Genomic DNA, 25,363 nt, shown 5'->3' on the forward strand with positions numbered 1-25,363 from the left:
TAAAATTAGTAGAGCAAATTTTTAAACTTAAAAAAAAAACAATTAATTAAATTAATTCATAACAAGATTTTGTCTTTAACTTTGTCTAAATTGATGAGAGCTAAAATCATTTATACAAAATTATTTGATGTTAATTTTTTTACCAATTTTTAATAATATGTTTGATTTGTATTTAAACTTAAAAGTTTAAAATGTTTTTTGTTAAAAATATAAAATTTCTAATTAATGAAATTTTTTTGCATATAAATAAAATTGTTTCTTTAATAAATTTAATCATATAAAATTATTTAGTCTGACAAAATTTAAATTTATTCATAAAAAAATATTTTATCTGATTTGATATGGAATTATTTAATAAAAATAATTTGGAATAATTGTTTTTAAGTAATTTTTAAATGATTTTCTTAATTAAATTTTATTTGAATATAATCATAAAAAATATTTTCTTCAATTTTTTGCTAAAAATAAAATAAAATATTAACGAATTTGAAATAAATGTGTTCAACTAATTTTTAAATGATATTAAATGTTCTTTGATGATGATACCATATTTCTAATTAAATTTTAATATAATTATTATTTAAATAAGATTAATAAATAAAATATAATAATATATGGAGATATATTATAAAAAATATCTATTATAAGTATTTCAAAAATTTCATAAAAATGAAAAAAGGTTTAGTAAATTCATTTATAAAAAAATATTTTGTTCAATTTTGTCTAAAAATAAAATAATTTATAAAAACTAATTTGAAATGAATGTATTCAATCAATTTTTTAACGATATTATTGATTATATGGGTATGGGGAAACAACATAAAAAATATATATTAAAAATTAATGATATCTAAAAAATTTCATAATAATGAAAAAATTTAGTTAATTCTTTCATAAAATAATTATTTTGTTCAATTTTATCTAAAAATAAATTGATTTACGTAAACTAATTTGAAAAGATATTTTTGAAACTGATATTTTTGATTATAATGTTATTTTTGTCAAAACTTAAAAATGTATGTTCAAACTATATTTTTTTAATTATTATTTAAATAAGCTTAATAATATATGGAGAAATATTATAAAAAATATCTAATTTGTAAAGAATGTGTTCAATTAAATTTTGATATTGTTATTTGACAAAACTTAAAAATGTATGGTCAAAATATTTGTTTTTAATTATGTAACATTTCTAATTAAATTTTAATATTATTATTATTTAAATAAGATTTATAAAAATAATATTATAAAAATTTAAAAGACATTAGAAATAATATAAAAGATGCTTATTAAAAATTTATGAAATCTCAAAAATTTCAAAAAAATGAAAAAAAATTATTAAATTCTTCATAAAAATTTGTTTTGTTCAATTTTGTACAAAAATAAAATGATTTATACGAATTACTTTGAAATAAATGTGTTAAATTAATTTTTGAATGACATTTTTGATTATAATGATATTTAACAAAACTTGTCAATATCATGTAGGTATGTTCAAAATGGTTTTTGTTACAGACATAAAGTAAAAATGTCTATTAAATTACAGTTAAATATCAAAAATTTAATAATCAAAAAAGTTTAGTAAAATCTAAAAAAAAAATATGATTTTATGATTTTGTCTGATTATTTGACAAATAAAATGATTTATACATATTAATTTGGAATTAAACCATTTTTTTACTTTAATTATGTGTATTTTTTAACATATTAGGTTATCAATTACAATTGTACGAATTTGTATATAAACAAAAAAAACATTACATAATAAATATATAGAATATAATGTACAGTGGTGGAAAAATGTATGGAAAATTTTTAAAAATTGAATTTTTTTTCCTTGGGATTTTTGATCTCTTGTATGTTAATAGTGTTATAATAGTGTTACAACAAATTCGTTAGTTTGTTTACCGCCCCGTGTACTAGTATTACCGCTCATCGTTTTTTGTTTAGGTCTTTTTATCGAATACGTTTTTTGATTTGAAAAAAAGTATAGATTATTTATTTGGGGTTAATTAATTGTTTTTAAATTCTTAACTATTTCGGTCGGTTTCAACGTAGTAATGCTTAAATTTGTATACAATTCCCCTCAATTTAGGAAAAATGTAGTGGAACTTTAAATATAATGATCATTGTGATTAATGGACCGACCTTGTAGTAAATTAGATTTGTTCAGATTTACAACAGATTAGGAAAAATATTAACTAACATTTCTAACAGGTAAATAAATATTCCATACTTATTTTCAATAACTGCATACAATTTAAAGGTATTATTTAATATTTAATGTATTTTTAATAATTTCCCAACAACTGATTTTAAGTCATAAAAAACTGAGTGTAATGTATTTGTAAATAGCATTGTGAAAAGGAAATATTAATTCAACTAAAATCGTACCCGCCATAAAAATTTGGTTCCCACGGCAGTACACCACTACCTGTTTACACCTTCAATAAAATTCACTTGAAATCCACAAGACGAAACGAAATTTCCCAACATCTGGATGATGAATGTCGAAATAATAAACTGAAACGGTGGTTTTTCCGATTTACCAGCGACAAGGACTTGTAAAATTTTATAAGGACAAGTGAAACACCATCATAAAACACTTTTTGCCATAATTTATGGACCCTTTTTGCAACAATCATCGCATTTATTTCTGTAAATACGCACATTTTAATTTTCTCACCCCGTTAAACGAATTAAACGCCAGTAAAATACGATAAAATTAATTTAATGGACATCCCACAAAACGGGTTTCGACAACGCGTGCAATTTTTATCGAAAAACGAATTAATAAAATGTAATTCAAACAGATTTATTCGTTAATTATTTAACGCTCGCAATTAGGTGACGTTTCGTGTTTTGTGCAATTGATAATTTTAATTGATTAATACGTATTTGCAAATGTATTTATTTCGGCGCACATCCCCCACGGGGGCACGTCGAAGCGCAGGGACAAAGGGTGGAACAAAACCCTCAACGTCTTTCGCAATTTCTGATAATCATCTCGTTTGTGTTCTCACGTACCTGTGTGTCGTACAAGCAATCGATAATCAATAATCAAACGGGGTAGCATGCGGGATGCTGTTTAAGGCGATTATGATTATGCACCGCAACATCAAGATACGGCGATGGGGAAACAATTATATTTTTTGCCATTGTTTTTTACAGCCTCAAAAATTAATCAGACAATGAATTTGTTAAAGTGTTTTGAATCAGCAATTAAAAAGAATCCTATGGAATTTCTTTGTGTATTATTTTACTTATTTTAAAAAGATTTTGCACAGCTAAACAAGTTATAATCAAGATCTTCCATAGTTAAAAGAGATTTAAAATAAGAAATAACTTATAATCAATCTTATTAACAAAAACTTAAAGACTATTATCTCGATAATTACTAATATTTGTTTTATGAAAAACTAATATTTTGTTTAATTTAAAAGGTCTTGCATAGTTGAAAGAGGTTTAAGATAAAAAATAATAAATATCTTTAATAAAAATTTAAACTATTATCAGAATAATTACTGATATTTGATAATTATCTAAATAATTATGAATTTTTTATCTATTTAAAACTAATATTTTGCTTATTTTAAAGAGATTTGGCATAGTTCAAAACTTTTATTACATCTTTTTTATTACAAGCTACAATCAATCTCATTAATAAAATCTCAAACTATTATCTTGATAATTATTGACATTTGATAATTATCTAGATAATTATTAATTTTTTATATATTCAAAACTAATATATATTTTGCTTATTTTAAAAGAGATTTTGCATAGTTAATAGAATTTTAACATATATAATAAGCTAAATATTTATTAAATCTTCTTTAATATAAGCTATAATAAATATCTTTAATAAAAATTTAAACCAATATCAGAATAATTACGGATATTTGATAATTATCTAAATAATTATCAATTTTATGTGTATTTAAAACTAATATTTTGCTTATTTTAAAGAGATCTGGAATAGTTAAAATAGATTCAAGATCTTTTTTAATACAAACTACAATCAGTCTCATTAATAAAATCTCAAACTATTATCCTGATAATTGTTGATATTTGATAATTATTTAGATAATTACCAATTTTTTATATATTCAAAATTAATATTTTGCTTATTTTATATGAGATTTTTGCTTAATTAAAAGAGGTTTAATAATAATTATTTATATTTGATAATTACCAAATCTTTATATATTCAAAACTAAGTTTGCTTATTTTAAAAAAGATTTTGCATAGTTAAAAGAGGTTTAAGACAAATAATAAGCTAAATATTTATTAAATCTTCTTTATTATAAGCTATAATAAAAATCTTTAAAAAAATTTAAACTAATACCTAAATAATTACTTATATTTGATAATTATCTAAATAATTAAGAATTTTTTATCTATTTAAAACTAATATTTTGCTTATTTGGCGTAGTTAAAAAAGGTTTAAGATAAGTAGTAAGCAGAACTTTTACTAAATCTCTTTTATTACAAGCTACAATCAATCTCATTAATAAAATCTCAAACTATTATAATGATAATTATTGATAGTTATCTAAATAATTATTAATTTTTTATATATTCAAAACTAATATTTTGCTTATTTTAAAACAGAATTTGCTTAGTTGAAAGAGGTTGAAGATAAATAATAAGCTAAATATTTATTAAATCTTCTTTATTATAAGCTATAATAAAAATCTTTAAAAAAATTTAAACTAATATCTGAATAATTACTGATATTTGATAATTATATAGATAATTATCAATTTTTTATCTATTTAAAACTAATATTTTGCATATTTTGAATCTGGCATAGTTAAAATAGATTTAAGATAAGTAGTAAGCAGAATTTTTAATAAATCTTTTTTAATACAAGCTACAATCAACCTCATTAATAAAAATTCACACTATTATACTGATAATTATTGACATTTGATAATTATTTAGATAATTACCAATTTTTTATGTATTTAAAACTAATATTTTGCTTATTTTAAAAGAGATTTTTGCTTAATTAAAAGAGGTTTAATAATAATTATTGAATTTGATAATTATTTAGATAATTACCAATTCTTTACATATTCAAAACTAATATTTTGCTTATTTAAAAAAAAAAGATTTTGCATGGTTAAAAGAGGTTTAAGACAAATAATAAGCTAAATATTTATTAAATCTTTGTTATAATAGAAGCTTAACTATCTTTAATAAAAATATAAACTATTATCTGAATAATTACTGATATTTGATAATTATCTATAAATTTACTAACTTATTTTTATATACAAAATTAATATTTTGCTTAATTTAAAGAGATCTGGCATAGTTAAGCATACATATGATATTTGATAATTATTTGAAATATTATTAATAATTTTTTATCAATTCAAACCATTTTGCTCATTTTAAAGAGATATTTCATAGTTAAAAGAGGTTCAAGACGGTTTTTAAAGAAATTTAGAACAATATCTTGTAATTTTTTTGTTTAATTTCAATTTAATAAATATCAATAAACCTTGAAAATGAATGATATAATTTAGAATATTAAATGGAGGTAAACACAGATTTATTATTGTTCAAGATTAATAATTATACGCTTATCAAATTCTTATCACACACCTCATTAACATTAACATTATCAAAATTTTCATAATTTCAAGATAGATTCAGTTGGAATTTCAAAGTGTTAAACACGGATTTGTTTTCGTCAGGAGATGAAGCATTTTAATAACAATAATGACTGGAGGATTAACGTAAAATTGTGCTCATTAAACGCAAATTTGGTTGGGTTTTGTGTCGTTTAAAGCGGCTCTTAAAAGCAAATAAAACAGCAAGGTCGTCTAAATTAATTTGCCACGGTTGACGTTCGTTCTGTTTGGCAGAAGGCTACCCGTTCGCAATTAAAACACATTCTCGTTCTTTTTATCTAACATCACTTGGATTATCGTTTCCGTTGAACAATAAAATCCGTCCGTCGAATTGGTGAAGCCTAATCGGGATTAATCAGGTTTCTCAGAACGCAAAACTGAATGTGAAATCGGGTGGTTTTGGAAATAACGCCAATCGTTGTTTGCGATAAATCACAACGTATAGAATTGACATTTTCAAAGAGCCATAAAATAGGCGTGCTTTACGCGGCATCCGATTTCACATGATGTGTGTAGTATATGTCATCCGTGGACCACCCATCTGGATGATCTGGGGGCACCCGTTTCTGGTCTGTTCGAAAGATCAGCACGATTTTTTCATTAGGCGCAGGAACAAAGGATTAAGGGCTCGAAATGTGGAAGATATTAAAACTGAAGCAGCAGAGACAAAATATTAAACCAGGTGTGAAGCTTGATAATAAATGATTTGTTTTAAACGTTGCTTGGGATATACATTCCTTATAAATTTCATAATAATAATAAAAAAATAATAACATAAATCTTCAAAATATTTTTTATTTTATTCTAGATTTGTCCAATAAATTGCTGTAGTGTTGAAATAGTAGTATCATGTTTGTTTCTCTTCTAAAACATATCTTCTTTCTTCGGTCTAATAATTTAGACCATAATTTCTCTTGATTTCCAGACTTCATCTATTTACTGTAATAAAAACAAAACATATCAATATTTGATTTTGATTATAATATATGATGCTTAAGAACATAGGAATCAATCTAAAAATTAAAGGATCCAAAAATAAAATCAGACTTAATGTTTAATCATGTTGTCTTCAAGTTTCTCTTCATTCTTCTCTCTAACAAAGGGTTAAGGGCAACGTGCAAGATACTAAAACTGATGTAACAGGGACAAAATATTAACCCAGGTGGGAAGTTTTGATAATATATGATTAATTTTTCACATTACTTGGAATATAAATTCCTTATAAATTTAATAATAATAAAATAGTGGCATAAATATTTTATTTTATTCCAGATCTTGTCCAATAAATTTTTGAGGTGTTGAAAAAGTACTATCATAAATTAAAATATATCTTTCTTCTCTCTAATAATGTAGAAGGTATGTTAACTAAAATTTCTCTTGATTCCTGACTGAAACTTAAAACGTTATAGATTATCTATATTCTTTATATGTCTATTTAATTTTGATTATAATATATGATGTTTAAGAATAATTGAGTCAATCTAAAAATTAAAGTATGTAAAAATAAAATCATGTTCATGTTGCCTTCTCTTCATTCTTCTCTTTAACAAAGAGTTAAAATGTTAAAACGTTCAAGACATTAAAATTGATGCAACAGGAACAAAATATTGACACAGATGGGAAGTTTTGATAATATATGATTAAATTTTCATATTACTTGGAATATGATGGCATAAATGCTCAAAATATTTTTTATTTTATTCCATATTTTATCTAATAAATTGCTGTAGTATTGAAAGTATTTGTTACTCTTTTAAAACAAATCTTCTTAGAAGATCTCTCTCTCTCTCTCTCTCTATATATATATATATATATATATATATATCATTTCTCTTGATTTCCAGACTGAAACTTAAAAACTCATAGATTATCTATTTAATGCAATAAAAAGAAAATATATTCATTATATGTATATTTGATTTTAGTTATAATATATAATGTTTAAGAATAATTAAGTCAATCTAAAAATTAAAGGATGTAATAGAGGCAAAATATTAACATAGGTGTGTTCTGATAATATACAATTAATTTTATACGTTTCTTGGTATATAAATTTATTACAAATTTAATAATAATAATAATAATAATAATAATAATAATAATAATAATAGTAAAATAGTGGTACAAATCTTCTAAATATTTTTTATTTTATTCCAGATGTTGCCCAATAAACTGTTTTGATGTTTCTCTTAATTTTTCTCTCTAATAATCTGGTAGATAAGTAATATAGAACTGTTTTCTTTTATGTATTTAACAGTTTTAGAACATTAAGAATATAGTATATACTTGAATAACATAAGAACTACTTAAACAAACTTGTACTTTATTTATTCTAGATGTGACCTATATACTTACACATAATAAAATTGACATAATTTTAAAAATCTTGAACAATATTTCAGTTTCACTTCAGTTTATGGGAAATAGATAGTTTTACTTTAAAGATTCATAACCTCAAAATTATCTAAATTAATGGTTGTTTTACACACGTTTATTGAGACCTTTTTGTTACTTCTAATACAGAAATTGGCTAATTAATTATCCAATTTATAATAAATTACTGGAAACATTTTTATTTTTCGTTAAGTTTAATGTAATTTTTGATTTTATCCAGTGCTACCAATAGATGAAACAGTTTACATCACTAATAAGACATTTTAATCTAAATAAAAATGTGTTGCCGCACTGCTACTAACAATAAAATGGCACGCGTAAAACAGCTGTTATTTAGGTTATTTTAATTAATAATTATAATTATTAATTAACTCAGATTACAAGTACTTGCTATTGAAATGAAAAGTATTTTTCTCAATATATAAAAGTAAACTATGGAATAAAATGTCACTTTTATTATAACAAGTAAGTAACAAATTTTTCAGTTGTAATTAATATTTTTAATCTCCTTCAGAATTATTATGACAATACGGTTAAAAATGTTGATATTATAAATAAATTTGTTGTAATTGCAATTACTAAAATAATTTCTAATTGTCATTGTTGATTTTTTTGTATCACTATGACGTTACAGAAACAATAAATATATGATGTTATTGTAAGTGAAGGTAAAAATACACTTCTACAAACAAAGCATATAAAAAATAGAATTTTTTTTACTAGTTTCATGTCTGCACCTTAAAATAGGTTAATTTTCTTAAACATATTCAAGAATCTGCCAAAAAAAAATTATTATTATTAACCCATTGAACTTTTTATTGACATTTTTTAAGACCACGTAACACTCGGTCCATTATTTGAGCCACTACCAGAACAAAGACCGCATAAATAATAATAAGCCGGTGTAACGTTTCCCGAACGCAGCCGGAACGCATAAGTCTTGTGTTACTTAAAATGCGACTCGAACAAACCGTCTTTTCCTCCCTTCCCTTCCTCCCCAGGCTTCGAACGACATAAAGTTCGGACGTTGACGAAAGAAAAATGAAAAAGAAACAAAAAACTACAGAAAAACAAAGATGAACACGGTCATTCGACACCTCCCTCATAAATCGAACGCAAGGCGCATATAAAGGCTCCAGTTAATCGAGTACAACGATCTACTCGAGGGTGGGACGGCTTTGCTGCCAATGTCGGCTTATTTTTATGTCCTGACTGTTGTGTCTTACTTCTTGTTGTTGCGTTGTGAGGCTCGGAAATTTAATAACATTGGTAGTAATTGTTGGGTTTTGGGTACTTCAGTTTCGATTTTGAAAATACTTTATTGACCACTGAGTGTTACATAACTTATCCGAAATTTTTTAACGGATATACACTTATAAATAATAAGTCGATTTGAAAAAAAATTCTAATAAAAGGTCAAAAAGAAAGAGAAAGAAAACGAGATAAGAAATGTTAATATCATTAGATGGATGCCACGACTTGATAATGAGTGTCTCAATCAAACAGGGAATCCGACCCATTATTAGTTTCAATATGCTTTAAGATTTTTGTTTAATTTTTTAATCAATTATTATTCTGTAATAGGTTAATATTTTTCTAAAAAATTGATGAGTTGATGAATATTCAAATTTTTATTGTTATCATAATATAAATGAATATATGAAACATATATGAATTAAACTTAAAAAATTAAAATGAAGATGAATGAAGGCATCCTTAAGCACCTATGTCTAAAATACAGCTGTAATTCTAAAATATTCTCTTCCATATGTTATTTAATATTTATTATATTAAATAGGTTATTATTAAGATTTTTGTTGTTATTATTGACAGATATTTAAACATTTCAATTTTTGTGAGAATTAACCTTAAATTAAAATGAAGATGAATGGAGTCCTTAAGCACTTAATTCTAAAATACAGTTGTAATTTTAAAATATTCTCTTCCACATTTTATTTAATATTTATTATATCAAAAAGGGGAATATTAAGATTTTTATTATTATATTTGACAGACATTTAAAAATTCCAGTTTTTGTGAAAATTAAGCATAAAAATTTAAATGAAGATGAATAAGCACCTATGTCTAAAATACAGTTGTAATCTTAAATTATTCTCTTCCATATTTTATTTAGTATTTATTATATTAAAAAAGGATTATTAAGGTTTTTCTTTTTATTATTAACAGATATTTAAAAATTCCAGTTTTTGTGAGAATAAGCATAAATTAAAATGAAGATGAATGAAGGAGTCCTTAAGCACCTATGTCCAACATACATTTGTAATTTTAAAATATTCTCTTCTACATTTTTTTAATATTTATTATATGAAAAAAGGATTCTTAAGGTTTTTATTTTTATTAATGACATTTTTATGAATGAAGGAGACCTTAACCACATATGTCTAAAATACAGTTGTAATTTTAAAATATTCTCTTCCACATTTTATTTAATATTTATTATATTAAAAAAAGGATTCTTAAGGTTTTTATTTTTATTATTGTCAAACATTTAAAAATTCCAGTGTTTGTTAGAATTAAGCATAAAAAATTAAAATGCAGTCGAATGAAGGAGACCTAAGCATCTATGTCTAAAATTCAGTTGTAATTTTAAAATATTCTCCTTCCACATTTCATTTAATATTTATTATATCAAAAAGAGGATTATTAAGATTTTTATTATTATTATTGACAGACATTAAAAATTCCATTTTTTTTTTGAGAATTAAGCATAAATTAAAATGAAGATGATGGAAGGAGTCCTTAAGCATCTATATCTAAAATACAGTTGTAATTTTAAAATATTTTCTTCCACATTTTATTTAATATTTATTATATTAAAAAAGGATTCTTAAAGTTTTTATTTTTATTATTGTCAAACATTTAAAAATTCCAGTGTTTGTTAGAATTAAGCATAAAAAATTAAAATACAGTCGAATGAAGGAGTCCTTAAGCATCTATGTCTAAAATGCAGTTGCAATTTTAATATATTCTCCTTCCACATTTCATTTAATATTTATTATATCAAAAAGAGGATTATTCAGATTTTTATTATTATTATTATTGACAGACATTAAAAATTCCAGTTTTTTTTTAGAATTAAGCATAAATTAAAATGAAGATGATGGAAGGAGTCCTTAAGCATCTACATCTAAAATACAGTTGTAATTTTAAAATATTTTCTTCCACATTTTATTTAATATTTATTATATTAAAAAAAGGATTCTTAAGGTTTTTATTTTTATTATTGTCAAACATTTAAAAATTCCAGTGTTTGTTAGAATTAAGCATAAAAAATTAAAATGCAGTCGAATGAAGGAGTCCTTAAGCATCTATGTCTAAAATGCAGTTGTAATTTTAAAATATTTTCTTCCACATTTTATTTAATATTTATTATATCAAAAAGAGGATTATACAGATTTTTATTATTATTATTGACAGACATTAAAAATTCCAGTTTTTTTTTTTGAGAATTAAGCACAAATTAAAATGAAGATGATGGAAGGAGTCCTTAAGCATCTATATCTAAAATACAGTTGTAATTTTAAAATATTTTCTTCCACATTTTATTTAATATTTATTATATTAAAAAAAGGATTCTTAAGGTTTTTATTTTTATTATTGTCAAACATTTAAAAATTACAGTGTTTGTTAGAATTAAGCATAAAAAATTAAAATGCAGTCGAATGAAGGAGTCTTTAAGCAAGTAATTTTAAAATATTTTCTTCCACATTTTATTTAATATTTATTATATTAAAAAAAGAATTCTTAAGGTTTTTATTTTTATTATTGTCAGACATTTAAAAATTCTAGTTTTTGTGAGAATTAAGCATAAATTAAAATGAAGATGAAGGAAGGAGTCCTTTAGCACCTATTTCTAAAATATAGTTGTAATTTTAACATATTCTCTTCCACATTTTATTTAATATTTATTATATCAAAAAGAGGATTATTAAGATTTTTATTATTATTATTCACAGACATTTAAACATTTCAGTTTTTGTGAGGTTTAAGCATAAACAATTAAAATGCAGTCGAATGAAGGAGTCCTTAAGTACCTATTTCTAAAATACAGTTGTAATTTTAAAATATTTTCTTCTATATTTTATTTAATATTTATTATATGAAAAAGGGGATTATTAAACTTCTTCTTATTATTATTGACAGACTTTTAAAAATTCCAGTTTTTGTGAGAATTAAGCATAAATTAAAATGAAGATGAAGGCAGGAGTCTTTAAGCATCTATATCTAAAATACAGTTGTAATTTTAAAATATTCTCTTCCACATTTTATTTAATATTTATTATATGAAAAAAGAGAATTATTAAGATTTTTATTATTATTGTTGTAAAAATTCCGGTTTTTGTGAGAATTAAGCATAACTTAAAATGAAGATGAATGAAGGAGTCCTTAAGCACCTATGTCTAATATACAGTTGTAATTTTAAAATATTCTCTTCCATATTTTATTTATTGTTATTATTAACATACATCTAGAAATTCCAATTTTTGTGAGAATTGAGCATAAATTAAAATGAATGAATTGTAATAAATAAATTAATTATATCTAGATGTTTTGGTGCGTTTTTTGCACACAGTATCAAAAAATTAAAATAGTTCTTGACAATATCACGATCTTCAAAATCATTGCAAAATCTCAACAAATCAACGAAGAAAAAATCCAGCCAGAGTTCCCACAATGAAACGAGATTGAACGAGGCCCACCCCATTTCACGGCTCTATTATACGACGTCCCGGGGCTATTGTCTTACGATCCGAACCAGGATCGCAGTCGACAAAGCGTGTGCGACTGGTCGGACGGCCAGTCACACATTCACACTGCATATATGCGACGAAACGCAGCCCCATAATTTGGCTAATTAGCGCTGCCTCATGGGCATCTCCCGCTCATTCGCAACGGTCGACCCGCGGTCCCTCGCACATTCGTTCTAATAAAGTTGTGCGCCCCGGTACCATTGTTCCTCCGTTATTTGTGTGAACGGACACTTATTGATAGTTTCAGACGCGTGAAATTTCCTGCAGATCGTAAAACACGGTCAAGGATGAACAGACACTCCGCTTATTGGTTTTTGGGTGGCACATCTCATTCCGTTCATTCCGTTATTGTGTGCATTGATTTTTTCGTAAATCGAAACGATTTACTGCGTTCGCAGTGGCAAAAATCAGTGCGTTAATCCGCCTTGCTTTCTTAGTAAGTGTGGCCATTTGAAGTGGATTATCGGATTTTGCGGCGGTGCGTTCGCCCCCTCCGTGAGGGCGGTTTTGTACTTTCACGCCGGCGAGGACCCTCGTGCTTATTGCTTTTGTTATTATTCGGCATGTTTCGAATGGTTCGTTCAGTTCAGTCCTTTACGGGCGCGTTAAACACTTAACTATGCCAGTTATATCCTTGTTTACACGGGGATTTTGACGCTGCCGTTGGATCACTGTTGCCCGCTTCGCATCCGGCTGAATTTTCAGGGGAACTTTCGGTGGGGTTTGTGAATGAAAATAATTACATTTTGCACTAAGTGGCGGAAGGGAAAATGAAATAAAACTTCTTTTCTTTCTGGTAAATTGTGTTGGATAATGTTACTTTTGAACTATAGATAATTAAACAAACAATTTCTTTAAATAATAAGAATAAATAAATAAAATAAATAAAATAAATAAAACAAAAAAATAAATAAAATAAATAAAATAAATAAAATAAATAAAATAAATAAAATAAATAAAATAAATAAAATAAATAAAATAAATAAAATAAATAAAATAAATAAAATAAACCACCCTTCAGAATTTTGGCGATGGGTACTTCGAAGTGAAAAATCCATGTTTAATAACAGAACAAGATCAGATGGCAAAAAATATTGACCTCCTAAGAAAAGTCCAGTCTCCAGATAAATTGCAAAAACTTTGAAACACAGTGGAAGATAAGTTTTGATTTGGGGTCCTTTCCTTGGCATGGTATAGGACCATTACAGAAAATTATTAGTAAATTGGACCATTTGGTATATACAGACATCATAAGAGATATAATGGAATCATTTTCCAACGATAATTTACCAATTATATGGATTTTTATGCATGATAATGATACGAAACATGCATCCGAAGTTGTTCATAGTTAATTAAAAGATAAAAACGTTGAGATTTTTGATTGGCCATCGGAAAGTCCGGATCTAAATACAATTGAAAATCTGTGGAACTACATGTAAACTGGATTAATACACCGAAAAGCATCAAATTTAGATGAATTGTGGTTATTAATTGAAGAGTAGTGAAGTTTAATTTAAAACGACCATTGCCGATATTTCAATGAATCTTTGCCTCACCATTTACAGATTGTTATAACGAACAAAGTATCACCAACAAAATATTAACACTTTTGTTTAAAGATATGAATAAATTATTTAACAAAAGTGTGATTTATTTTGTTTAAGATTTAATTTAAGTAGAAGTAATTTTGATTTAGGCACAAAATGAAAAGTGATAGAAAGAATATAGTGTAATTATTTTAAATATAATAAAAAATATTGTGATTGCATTTATGTTAATTAAAAGTATGTGTTTCATAATTAACATAAAGACAGTAATGTGTGAACTTGTTTGAAATCGAAATTTTATATAAGAGCAATAAATTTACTGAAATATAACCAACTTAAAAAATTTTAGCAGCTGAGGAAATTCGAAAAGATAAAGAAAGGGGTTGAACTTGGATGCCCAGTCGTCGTTGCACTGCAGACACACGCTTAGACCGTAGACAAAACGTGTTGGGGCGATAATAATGCAAACAACCGACTGGATCGTGAAAGAATGCAGACATCCAATCCTCGAGCACCGTTAAATTCGTATAACCCCTTGCATGAAAACAATATTTCAGGTTTTCGAGGGGTTATGTTTGCCGAATGCCACGTTTCCCTTTTACACATCCTCCCAAGCTATTTACGGATCCGGGACTGACACTAATCTTTTTTCGCCGCCGCCAATTTTAGCCCACGAATTTTAAGCGGGAACATTTCAGATTTATTAGACTTTTAACGTTTAAATTTTAAATGACGTAGCTGTTTTTAATCAAAAAATAATCATTATAATCGATAATTATCGCTGCGACAAAAAAACCTGAAGAAAATGTTTCGAACTCCTCTTCAGAATTAAACTGTTTATTACCTAAAAATTTGGTTAATGACAAAAATAGGTAATAAAGACAGAGTGGATAAGGTAGAACCAGTCTAATGCCACACATGTTCTTGGTAAACCTGGTGGTAAATATATATTTGTTCTACCAGATTTACCAGCATCAAGAGTTGTCAATCTTTATGTAATTTATGTGGAACACTTTCTTTAATGGTCGATTAGTTATAGTTTAATGACTGGCCTATTTCAAGAGGATTTTGCAATGAATATTGTTTAATATCTTCGCTGGTACAGATATGAAGACGACCTTGACGTTCTTCATCTGTAACGCATTCATTGCCATCTATTTAAACCGACTAAACCAACATGTTGCTACTTCATCAACCGCTTCTGTTGCTTAAAGCTCATTTGTGAGGCCATAAAGCAAATTTGCATCAATTCTAAAAGATTTTCACCTAAAAAAGTTTTAAATACAATATAGAAAAAAGTAAAAGTTTTAGTTAAAATGTGTATAAATAATGCTAAAATATAATACAAAATTCCTGGGCCAGTTAGTGTTGAAGATCCACTTCTTATTGACTCGTGTTAACAGCCAACATTAAAGTCGTATATAAAAATAATTTCAATAACAAACACCACTTCTAAAACAAACGATAATTAAATAATAACACCTTTGTTTATTTAATCAACTGCGGTCGACAAGTTTATGTGTTAGACGACTGGACGAATTTATATTCACCAAATTAATCATTCGCATTAGTCATAAATCCAACAGCACATTTTTTTCTTTGTTGTAAAACCTACAAAACGTTGTTGAGAAATAAACACGGACACGTTTTTTTTCCCTAATCCCCCAAATTACGGAACAATCTATTCAAACAGGAAGAGGATTAATCCCGTCGAATGTGAGCGTGTCCTGTAAAAACACTCGTCGTTTTCGTCCCCCCGGGATCGTTCCGGAACTAGGAATTAGCCGACACACGTTCCCGGCCACTCGAATGTGCGATCGAACGTTCGCACACACTCTCGGACTGTTTTTCCTTAATTGACGCTTTGTGATTTCAGCCCGTCGAACACCAGAAGGAATAACAGGAGTTTTAGACGATCATCAATCAACGGGGCTTTTGATCTTCTGGAATTGGTCCGTTCGATCGTTTTTTCGATGATTTTAATGGACATTTAACTGGAGTTTTATCATTGTTTAAATTTAATGTTCAGATTTCTTTTGAACATGGAGCCGGAAAGCAGCAAAACATTTCAAAATAAATTATATTACTTAATTGGGTTCTCAAATGTTACCTAAAATTAAAGTTAATCCACCGAGAAAGTAAAGTGAAGGAGAAATAAAACAAAAATTCCCCTTTTTGTGTACCAATTTCTTTAAAATAAATTCAGAAGACGATGTGTTTGATGTCAAAATGGTCCCTACACTTTAAAATCAATATTGACAAATGAACAACCTGTCTAAAAATGTCTTCTAATTATCACATCGGACGTTACTAATTACTACAGACATCTTGTTTGTTTACGTTTCGAAACATGTTTGACAAGAAATATAATACAAACCATCCGGTAATTACAACATTTGCTAATTGATACGCGACAAATTGATTTATGGTCGTTTTGGGGGAATACCTACCTAAATACGGCGTCCACGATGGTTTAGCGTTATCGAACGGACCAATTTATTGTGGAAACAACCGCATTAGATTCGTATGTTATTTGTTCTAAGGATGAAACTTAAATCGGGGATCACAATAACCGTATATAACACAAATGTCCCGACTAAAAGCAAAAGTCCTGATAATTCCCCAATTTTTCATGTTTGCTTTGCATAATCTGAAATATGGCCTACCCAATGTTTATGGATTTCGGGTCGAAAAGGCCGTCTGCTGTGGCCATTAACGTAATGAAAACTATCGCAATCGTTTCACACCCGGTTACTCACATTAACACTTCTAATCTTTGTAAACTTAATTATTATTTTTTAAGTACTGGTTATAAAAAATGATAGATAAAGGTAACTTATGAGTTTTAAATGTTGAATAATTGTCAAATCTGTTAGCAATCTAGTTTTCCTGTTTTTTCTCAACTAAAACTCTTTTTATTTTAAATAAGTATATTGAAGGTACCTGTACTTACTATTCGCCAAAATCTTAGGTTACTGTCTATAGCTTTCATTAGTTCAAATTTTTATAGTTACTTTATTAAGCATGAAATGAGTATATACCAAGTTTCATAAAAAAAGTATACAAATTCATAATTCTGTGAAAAAATTAAAAAATATATTTTTTCTTGTGAATTTATTTTTTTAAGTAGTTTATGGTATGGACTTAACTATTTCAAAAATACTGAAATGTTATATTAATAGTACTATCCTAATTGTAGTATACTTAAAATAATACTCTTAAAACTCACTTTCGTGAGTTCGTCGTATAATATTAAAATATTCTTAAAAAATACGATAATTTACCAGTAGAATATGATATGAATTTTCCGCAGATTTATGAATTCGCATTCAGAGGTGTAGGCAGATTGTTTATAAAAATGATTAGGTTAGGTTGGATAAATATTTAGTATAGTATTATTAGTTTAATATTGCAATATTCATGAAAAATATGCTATTTTTACAGTTTATGCCATAAACTACTCAATTAAAAAAAAAACAATTCACGAAATCAGAATGTGATTTTTAATTGCTCCACAGAATTATGAATACATATATTTTTTATGAAATTTGGTATATACCCATTTCAGAGAGTGCTTAATCCAGAGGTGTAGTTAGATTTTGTTATAAAATATTTCTAGTATGATTAAATTAGGTTAATTAATATGGTATTATTAGTTTAATATTCCAATATTCTTGAAAAATAGAATACTTTATGGTATTTTTTTAAGTTTATGCCATAAACTACTTAATTAAAAATATAATTCATGAAATCAGTATAGGATTTTTAATTGTACCACAAAATTATGAAAACATATAATTTTTTTATGAAATTTGGTATATATTCATTTCATAGACTGCTTAATCGAGAGGTGTAGTTAGATTTGTTATAAAAAAATTCTAGTATGATTAGATTAGGTTAGGTTGGGTAAATAATTAATATAGTAATATTGGTTTAATATTCCCATATACTTGAAAAATAGAACAATTTATGCTATTTTTTAAAGTTTATGCCATAAACTACTATACGATTTTTAATTGTTCCACAGAATTATATATTCATATAATTTTTTTTATGAAATTTGGTACATACTCATTCCAGGGAGTGCTTAATCCAGAGGTGTAGTTAGATTTTGTTATAAAAAAATTTCTAGTATGATTAGATTAGGTTAGGTTAGGTTGGGTAAATAATTATTATAGTATTATTAGTTTAATATTTCAATATTCTTGAAAAATAGGTTAATTTATGCTATTTTTTATACTTTATCTCAAAAATTACTTAAATAAAATTAAAATTTAATTGATAAGAAGAATATGATATTTTTCTACAGAATTATGAATACGATGGATTTTTTTTTAAACTTGGTACATACCTATTTCAGGCGGTTCTTAATCCAGTGGAGTAGGTATTTTTTTTATAAAAAATGATTAGGTTAGGTTAGGTTAGGTTAGATTGGGTAAATGATTGGTATAGTATTATTGGTTTTATATTCCAATATTCTTGAAAAATAGGATAATGTCATGGGTGCTTAATTCAGTGATTTAGTTAGATTTTTTATAAAAATTGTAATTTCTGAGTCGTTATTTTTACATTCTGAAATTTTCTTAAGCACATGTGAATATTCTTAAGGATTATCATGGAAAACAAATACACTTAAAAGGTATTTTGATTACAGAAGATAATTCATGTGTTTTCTAGTTTTTATTCTTGAATTCCAGAAAAACACTAACAAAACAAGCCTTCAAAATTTTTACTTCAACCAGATTTTAAGAGAGAAGAAAGAATTGAAGCATTAAAATAACATGGTCAAACATTGATTCTGTTATAATCATATCTTCATCCATATCAATTTTCATTTATTTACTTTGACTGGAATAAAATATTAAAGATTTTCTTGAGATCCATTTCTAGTCACCACAAAATTTACTGCTTAATTTGTTAGGCCAAATGTGAAAATTTCAATATTTTATATTGGTATAATAAGTTAGAATCTTAAATCAACTATTTTTTGTTTATTTTTAATTTTTTTCAAAAACTTCAATACCAAATATTTCTAGTTCTATTAGTTTTTGCCTAATGTTGCAGGTCACATAAATGTTAATGTTGAATAATTTATTATTATGATCAATATGAGTAAATGAGTATAAAAATTATATACACAAATACAAATTTTTCAATATTATTATAGCATTTAATGGCTTAAATCTAAACAACGGATTCCGATACGTTTGGAGTCAGCATTTTGTGTCGTGACTAATTTATCATGACTAACAGCACAAATTTTCGTGTACATAAAAGAAAAAATACGGCAAAATTCTCACGCCGCCGTTTTTCGTCCACCAAGCAAAAGTGACCGTCCCAGTCTATATTTAGTTTCTCTGAACGTAAATTAAACCTTAAACGCATGGAACATCTGTAAAAATATTAGAACCACGAACGCTGCATGTTTTCATAAAACAATTTCCACGAACGTCCGCTGCATGGGACGAATAAATACGATTTTTTTAACGGCTTTCCACCCATTTTTCATCTCGTCTCGTAACGCATCGAAAAACAATGAACGAAATGGTGTTGCGCAGGTGTTTGGTTTGGTGCTGCAGCTCTTTTGTTCCAGGCAATGTTCGTTTGCTTGTGCTACATTAAGTTCGATGTTTATTGACAAACAGGTCAGCAAACCTATTTATGAAACGCACCATCCGAGCCAAATATCCCAGGGTCAAGTCGTACCATTTGCTTTGGCAACAACACGGCGTCACTGAATGAAACTCGATAAATATTTTCGTTATTGTGGGTTTTACGACTGCACACACGCATACCAACACACAGGTGTTAAGGAAAGCATTTTTTTCAGGACGATTTTACCCTTATCCAGATGACATCGTTCAAAAAACTCAAACCCTCCCAACTGGTGGTACTATTAGTAATTGTAAACAACGATTAGTAATTTTCCGTGTGACCACATAAATGGTAAAATGTTCCCGAGAAAACTGATATGTTAATGTTATTAAAACACCAAGTCCATATTATTATAACATTAAACAAGGTCCGTGTTATGCCGAGTAAGCGATTTCGCGTTCATGGGAACCTTCTTCGATGGTTATCTTAGTAGTGGATATCGTGGTCTAGACCAGTAAACTTGAGCTGTGATATATATGTACGTGTGATCGGACGCTCTTATTTTTGTGTGACCGTATGGATATTTTTGTGATTTATCTTGCACGATGTTCGAAGTCGATGTTAAGGTCGAAGTTAAGGACGAGTTTCCCGCCGTAATGGACTATGTTAAGTTGGATAATGTCAGGAAAATTAAAGGTAAAGCCTGTTCTTTTTGGAAAGCAAACAGCTTCTACTTTTTGTTCGTGAATATTATCAATTTTTTTTATTTTATTTGGTTTTCTATTCTGGGTAGTGGTTTATTTTGGTGAAATTCCAGACTACTTTTTATTGTTCATCTAAATATTTGAGAAACAGTTTTACAATAAAAAATAAATTTAATTTTTCAGGATTTACGATTTTAAATATTATCACATTTTGTTTATTTTTATTATTAATTGATACATTTTCCTTTTGACATTTTGTTAAGGAATGTATAATATAAGTAAAACTTTTTATATAAGTAACTACTTTATAAAGTGTTTAAAATATTCACAAAATTAAGAAAAATCTGTTAAAATTTACTCAATCTTATATTTAATTTTTAAAATATTAAAACTATTAAAATTGAAGGTATAGTGTTACTACTGCTTTTATCAAATTTCTAAATTATTTTACAATTACTCAGTTTAAAATTTTCAACATAAATACATATTTATATTTATAACAATTTAAATGGGAAAAAGTTTTATAAGTACTTTTTTTAATAAATTTTTACATTATTTTATAATTATTTAATTTTAAATGTTCAAAATAAATATATATTTATAACAATTTTAATTGAAATTTTTTTTACAAAAACGTTTAAAAATATTTTTCAAAATTATAAATAGATAAATATATGTTTTATTGTAGTTTTATTATATCATAATTAATTAATTTTTAAATCCGGTAAAAGTGGGAAAAAATATTATAATATTTTTTTATTAAATTCTTTCTTTATTTTATAATTACTCAATTTTAAATTTTCAAAATAAATGTATATTTATATTTACTACAATTTTAATTGGAAAATTAATTAATTATATAGTTTTTTATTAATTTTTTACATTTTATAATTATTCAATTTTAAATTTCCAAAATAAATATATATTTATATTTAACCATATTTTAATTGAAAAGACTATAAAAATTTTACATAATAATAAATTTTAGATAAATTTATATTTTATTGTGTCTTCTATATAATAATTAATTAATTTTTGATTCTCTAAAATTGGGAGAATATAATGTTTTTTTATTAAATTTTTTGATTATTTTATAGATATTATAATTATAATTTTCAAAATAAATACGTTTTTGTATTTATAACAATTTAATTTGTTTTATAAATAAAATTTTAGATAAATTTATATTTTATTGCCTTCCATATAATACTTAATTAATTTCTGAATCTCTAAAATTGGGAGAATATTTTAATACTTTTTTATTAAATTTTTAGATTATTTTATAGATATTTTAGTTATAATTTTCAAAATAAATATGTTTTTATATTTATAACAATTTAATTTGGAAAGTTTTTTAAATATTTTCTAAAATAATAAAATTTAGTAAAACATATTTTTTATTAAAGCATTATTATATGATAATTAATTGATTTTTAAATCTCTTAAAATTGAAAGAATATTACAATATTTTTTTATTTAATTCTTACATTATTATATAGTTATTCAATTTTAAATATTCAAAATAAATATACACTTATATTTACTACAATTTTAATTGGAAAAATATTCTTCAAAATTATAAATTTTAGATAAATTTATATTTTATTATGTCTTTATAATATGAAAATTGATTAATTTTTGAATATCCCAAAATTTAGAGATTATAATGTTTTTTAATTTTTTACATTATTTTATAGTTATTCAATTTTAAATTTCCAAAATAAATATATATTTATATTTATAACACTTTTAATAAATTTATATTTTATTGTGTCTTCTATATAATAATTAATTAATTTATGAATCTCTAAAATTGAGAGAATATTATGTTTTTTTATTAAATTTTTAGATTATTTTATAGTTATTTTATTTATAATTTTCAAAATAAATACGTTTTTGTATTTATAATAATTTAATTTGGAAAGATTTATAAATATTTTCTAAAATAATAAATTTTAGATAAATATATTTTTTATTTCGGCTGCATTTTATGAAAATTAATTAATTTTTAAATCTCCGAAAATTGGGAGATTATTACGTTATTTTATAGTTATTCAATTTTAAATTTTCAAAAAAATATTTATTTATATTTACAGATATTTTAATTGGAAAGTTTTTAAATATTTTCAGAAAATAAAAATTTTAGATATATATTCAATTAATTCAATCAATTTTTAAATTGAGAGAATATTATATTGTTTTTTTGTGATTCAATTTTAAATTTATTAGCATTAACACAATTTTTGTTAAATTATTTATTTAATCTAACCTAACATAACCTAACCTAACCTTATCTAACCTAACCTAATCTAATCTAATATAACCTAACCTTATCTAACCTAACTTAATCTAATTAAATGCAGTTGAAATTTAACTTATTAATTAATAAAAAAAATAAATTAAAATTTATTGAAATTTATATTGGCAAATATATATTTTTAATTACTAACAAAAAAAGTATAAATACGTTACAAAAACATAAATAGTCGTGTGATACTTTTAGGTATAACGTTTCTTGTGTGGGAGCAGAACTTTGTCAATTCGGCAGCGTATTTCTCGGTAGTACGTAATACGGTGATTATGGTGGTTATGCTGACAATTCACATATAATGTTACACTGTTTAATTAATAAATAATGTGGAAAAAAAATCGTTTAGAAAAATTTCAATTTATAGTCTTCAAACAAACGCCAATGGCAACACATTAGCTAATAAACGGCTGATTTATTGGCCATCTCTAATCGCGTTCTTTCACATTACGCCACGAATGATTCCATTGAACTCCCCTGTGACAAAGGTGTATAAAACAATTTCGAGAATTATCGCCGCACCGCAACGCGCCGATCGACGATCGCAATTGCACGTCACTAATTTCGAAACGTCGAAGAGAAAACCCGCTTTATTGTTATCGATAAATTTATACGGGCCGTAAATGCGACGTATTAGCGGCCAACGATCGACTGTTTGTTCTTGGCGGACCCGGCTAATCGCCCGCGTATCGTGTTCTGATTGGTCCGATCGTGAAGAAGAAGAAGAATATTTCGTAGCTATAATTGCAATTTTAGATCATAGCAGTGTGAATCAATAACAAGTAGTCTAAATGTATGATGTCTGACAAACTGGTAGTGCCAATATATCCTGATGGCCAGAGAAATAGCATAATAAATAAAATCAAACATTTTGTAAGATATTTCATAAAAGAATTTAATTCAAAAATATATTTATATTTCAATACTCTATAAAATATTTATTTAGACACATATTAGGACAAAGAAATAGCGCATGTATTTACTTTCTGTGTATGTATTTAACAATACTTAATAGTTTGAATTTATTCTTAGTAGGATTTATTATTATTTTATTAAACAAATTCATTTTCAGTGAGGAGAAAGAAACATTGCTTTCCACAGAAGACGAACATAATAGTTAACATGAAACATCAAGATCTAAATATTGGTGACCTAATTTTTGAAATAATCCTAATTACCCACATCAAAAGACGCGCACAGTACGTGCATGTAAAAAATAAAACGAAATGGAATCATGACCCGTATCGAAAGTCCATCAACGTGCCGTAAACAAAGTGCGATTAAGATAGGCAAACATTTCTCGACACATTGTTGTACATTAATCTGTTAAACGTGTTTAAAGGTGCAATTAGCAGATGTATGTTTGTCCGGCGCGCATTAACTGCATATTTAGATTGGGTAGGCGGAGGTGAGGTGAGAGGGCCGATCGCACGCCGTCATTCCCTGTTACTTTGTATTTATCTGAACATTACACGGAATTAGTGAAACGTGCTTACTTCGATTGTCCACGTCCGTCGATACGTGTCGTTATGACTAATTAGTCCGTTGTTGGTTTCGTTTGTGTGCCATTTTGAGGTATGTCTTTCGATAACGGGATTAAAATGGCACAGTTTTCTCCATTGTACGTCGCTAATCCTCTGTCGCATTTAAATTAGATATTGTTAATCATAGTTTTATTGTAATTTTAATCTTTTAATGACGGAGTATTTAGATTAATATATTTTTCTATATTAAAATTGGAATATCCCAATCAAATAGATTTCAATGTTTTAACTTTAAATCTACGTCATGACTGCCAACATTATATAAACAAATTCATGCTACCAAACTGAAGAAAATATTAACCTCACTTTTGAACGCCTCTTCATAATTAACTAGAATTATTGCATATGGAGAAATATGTGGATAAAATAAATATACCACCCTAATGGGATATGTGGTCTTGCATTGTCAAGACCTATTGACTTTAGAAGTTTTTGGAGTTATATTGATAGTTTGGCCTCTTGGTAAGTAGGCCAAGAGGCACTCCTCAAAATGAATGACCTATATCAAGTTTGACAGGATATTGTTTAATTTATTAGTTGGTACAGACTTCAGGATGATCATATTTTTAGAGAGAATATAAAGAAATGAAAATGTTGAATTAAGTGTATGGTACTGAAAGATAAGAAAATTAAAATAAATTTTACACAAAAAAAAATTTGAAGGCCGGAATTATTAGATAAAAAATTAGATAATGACAAAAATAAATAGTAGTCATATAAAAAAATATGTGGATAAGGTAGTACTGCTCATTAGACAAGCTTTCTGTGAGTCTCTAATTAGACATATAGTAATGCATTGTCATGAAGAAGGAGAACTCTTCTTCTACTGACTATGGAAGATTTTGGAATTG

At 25.8% G+C, this 25,363-nt stretch overlaps 1 protein-coding gene across 2 annotated transcripts in view; it reads left to right on the forward strand.

The window, feature by feature from the left end:
* The window catches only part of LOC109598489 (single-minded homolog 1), a 45,131-nt gene that overhangs the window by 1,106 nt on the left and 18,662 nt on the right, over positions 1–25,363 (forward strand). Inside the window, exon 1 of one of the 2 annotated variants that reach the window (XM_020014400.2) lies at positions 20,422–20,652. The exons of the other annotated variant lie outside the window; for it this stretch is intronic. Within the exon in view, the coding sequence (XP_019869959.2) occupies positions 20,562–20,652 (91 nt within the window). The 5' untranslated portion in view covers positions 20,422–20,561. Of the gene's footprint in view, positions 1–20,421; positions 20,653–25,363 lie in introns of those variants that run through there. 2 annotated transcript variants of the gene reach the window in all.

This window comes from Aethina tumida, chromosome 3 (assembly GCF_024364675.1).
Source record: "Aethina tumida isolate Nest 87 chromosome 3, icAetTumi1.1, whole genome shotgun sequence".
Taxonomy (NCBI): Eukaryota; Metazoa; Arthropoda; class Insecta; order Coleoptera; family Nitidulidae; genus Aethina; species Aethina tumida.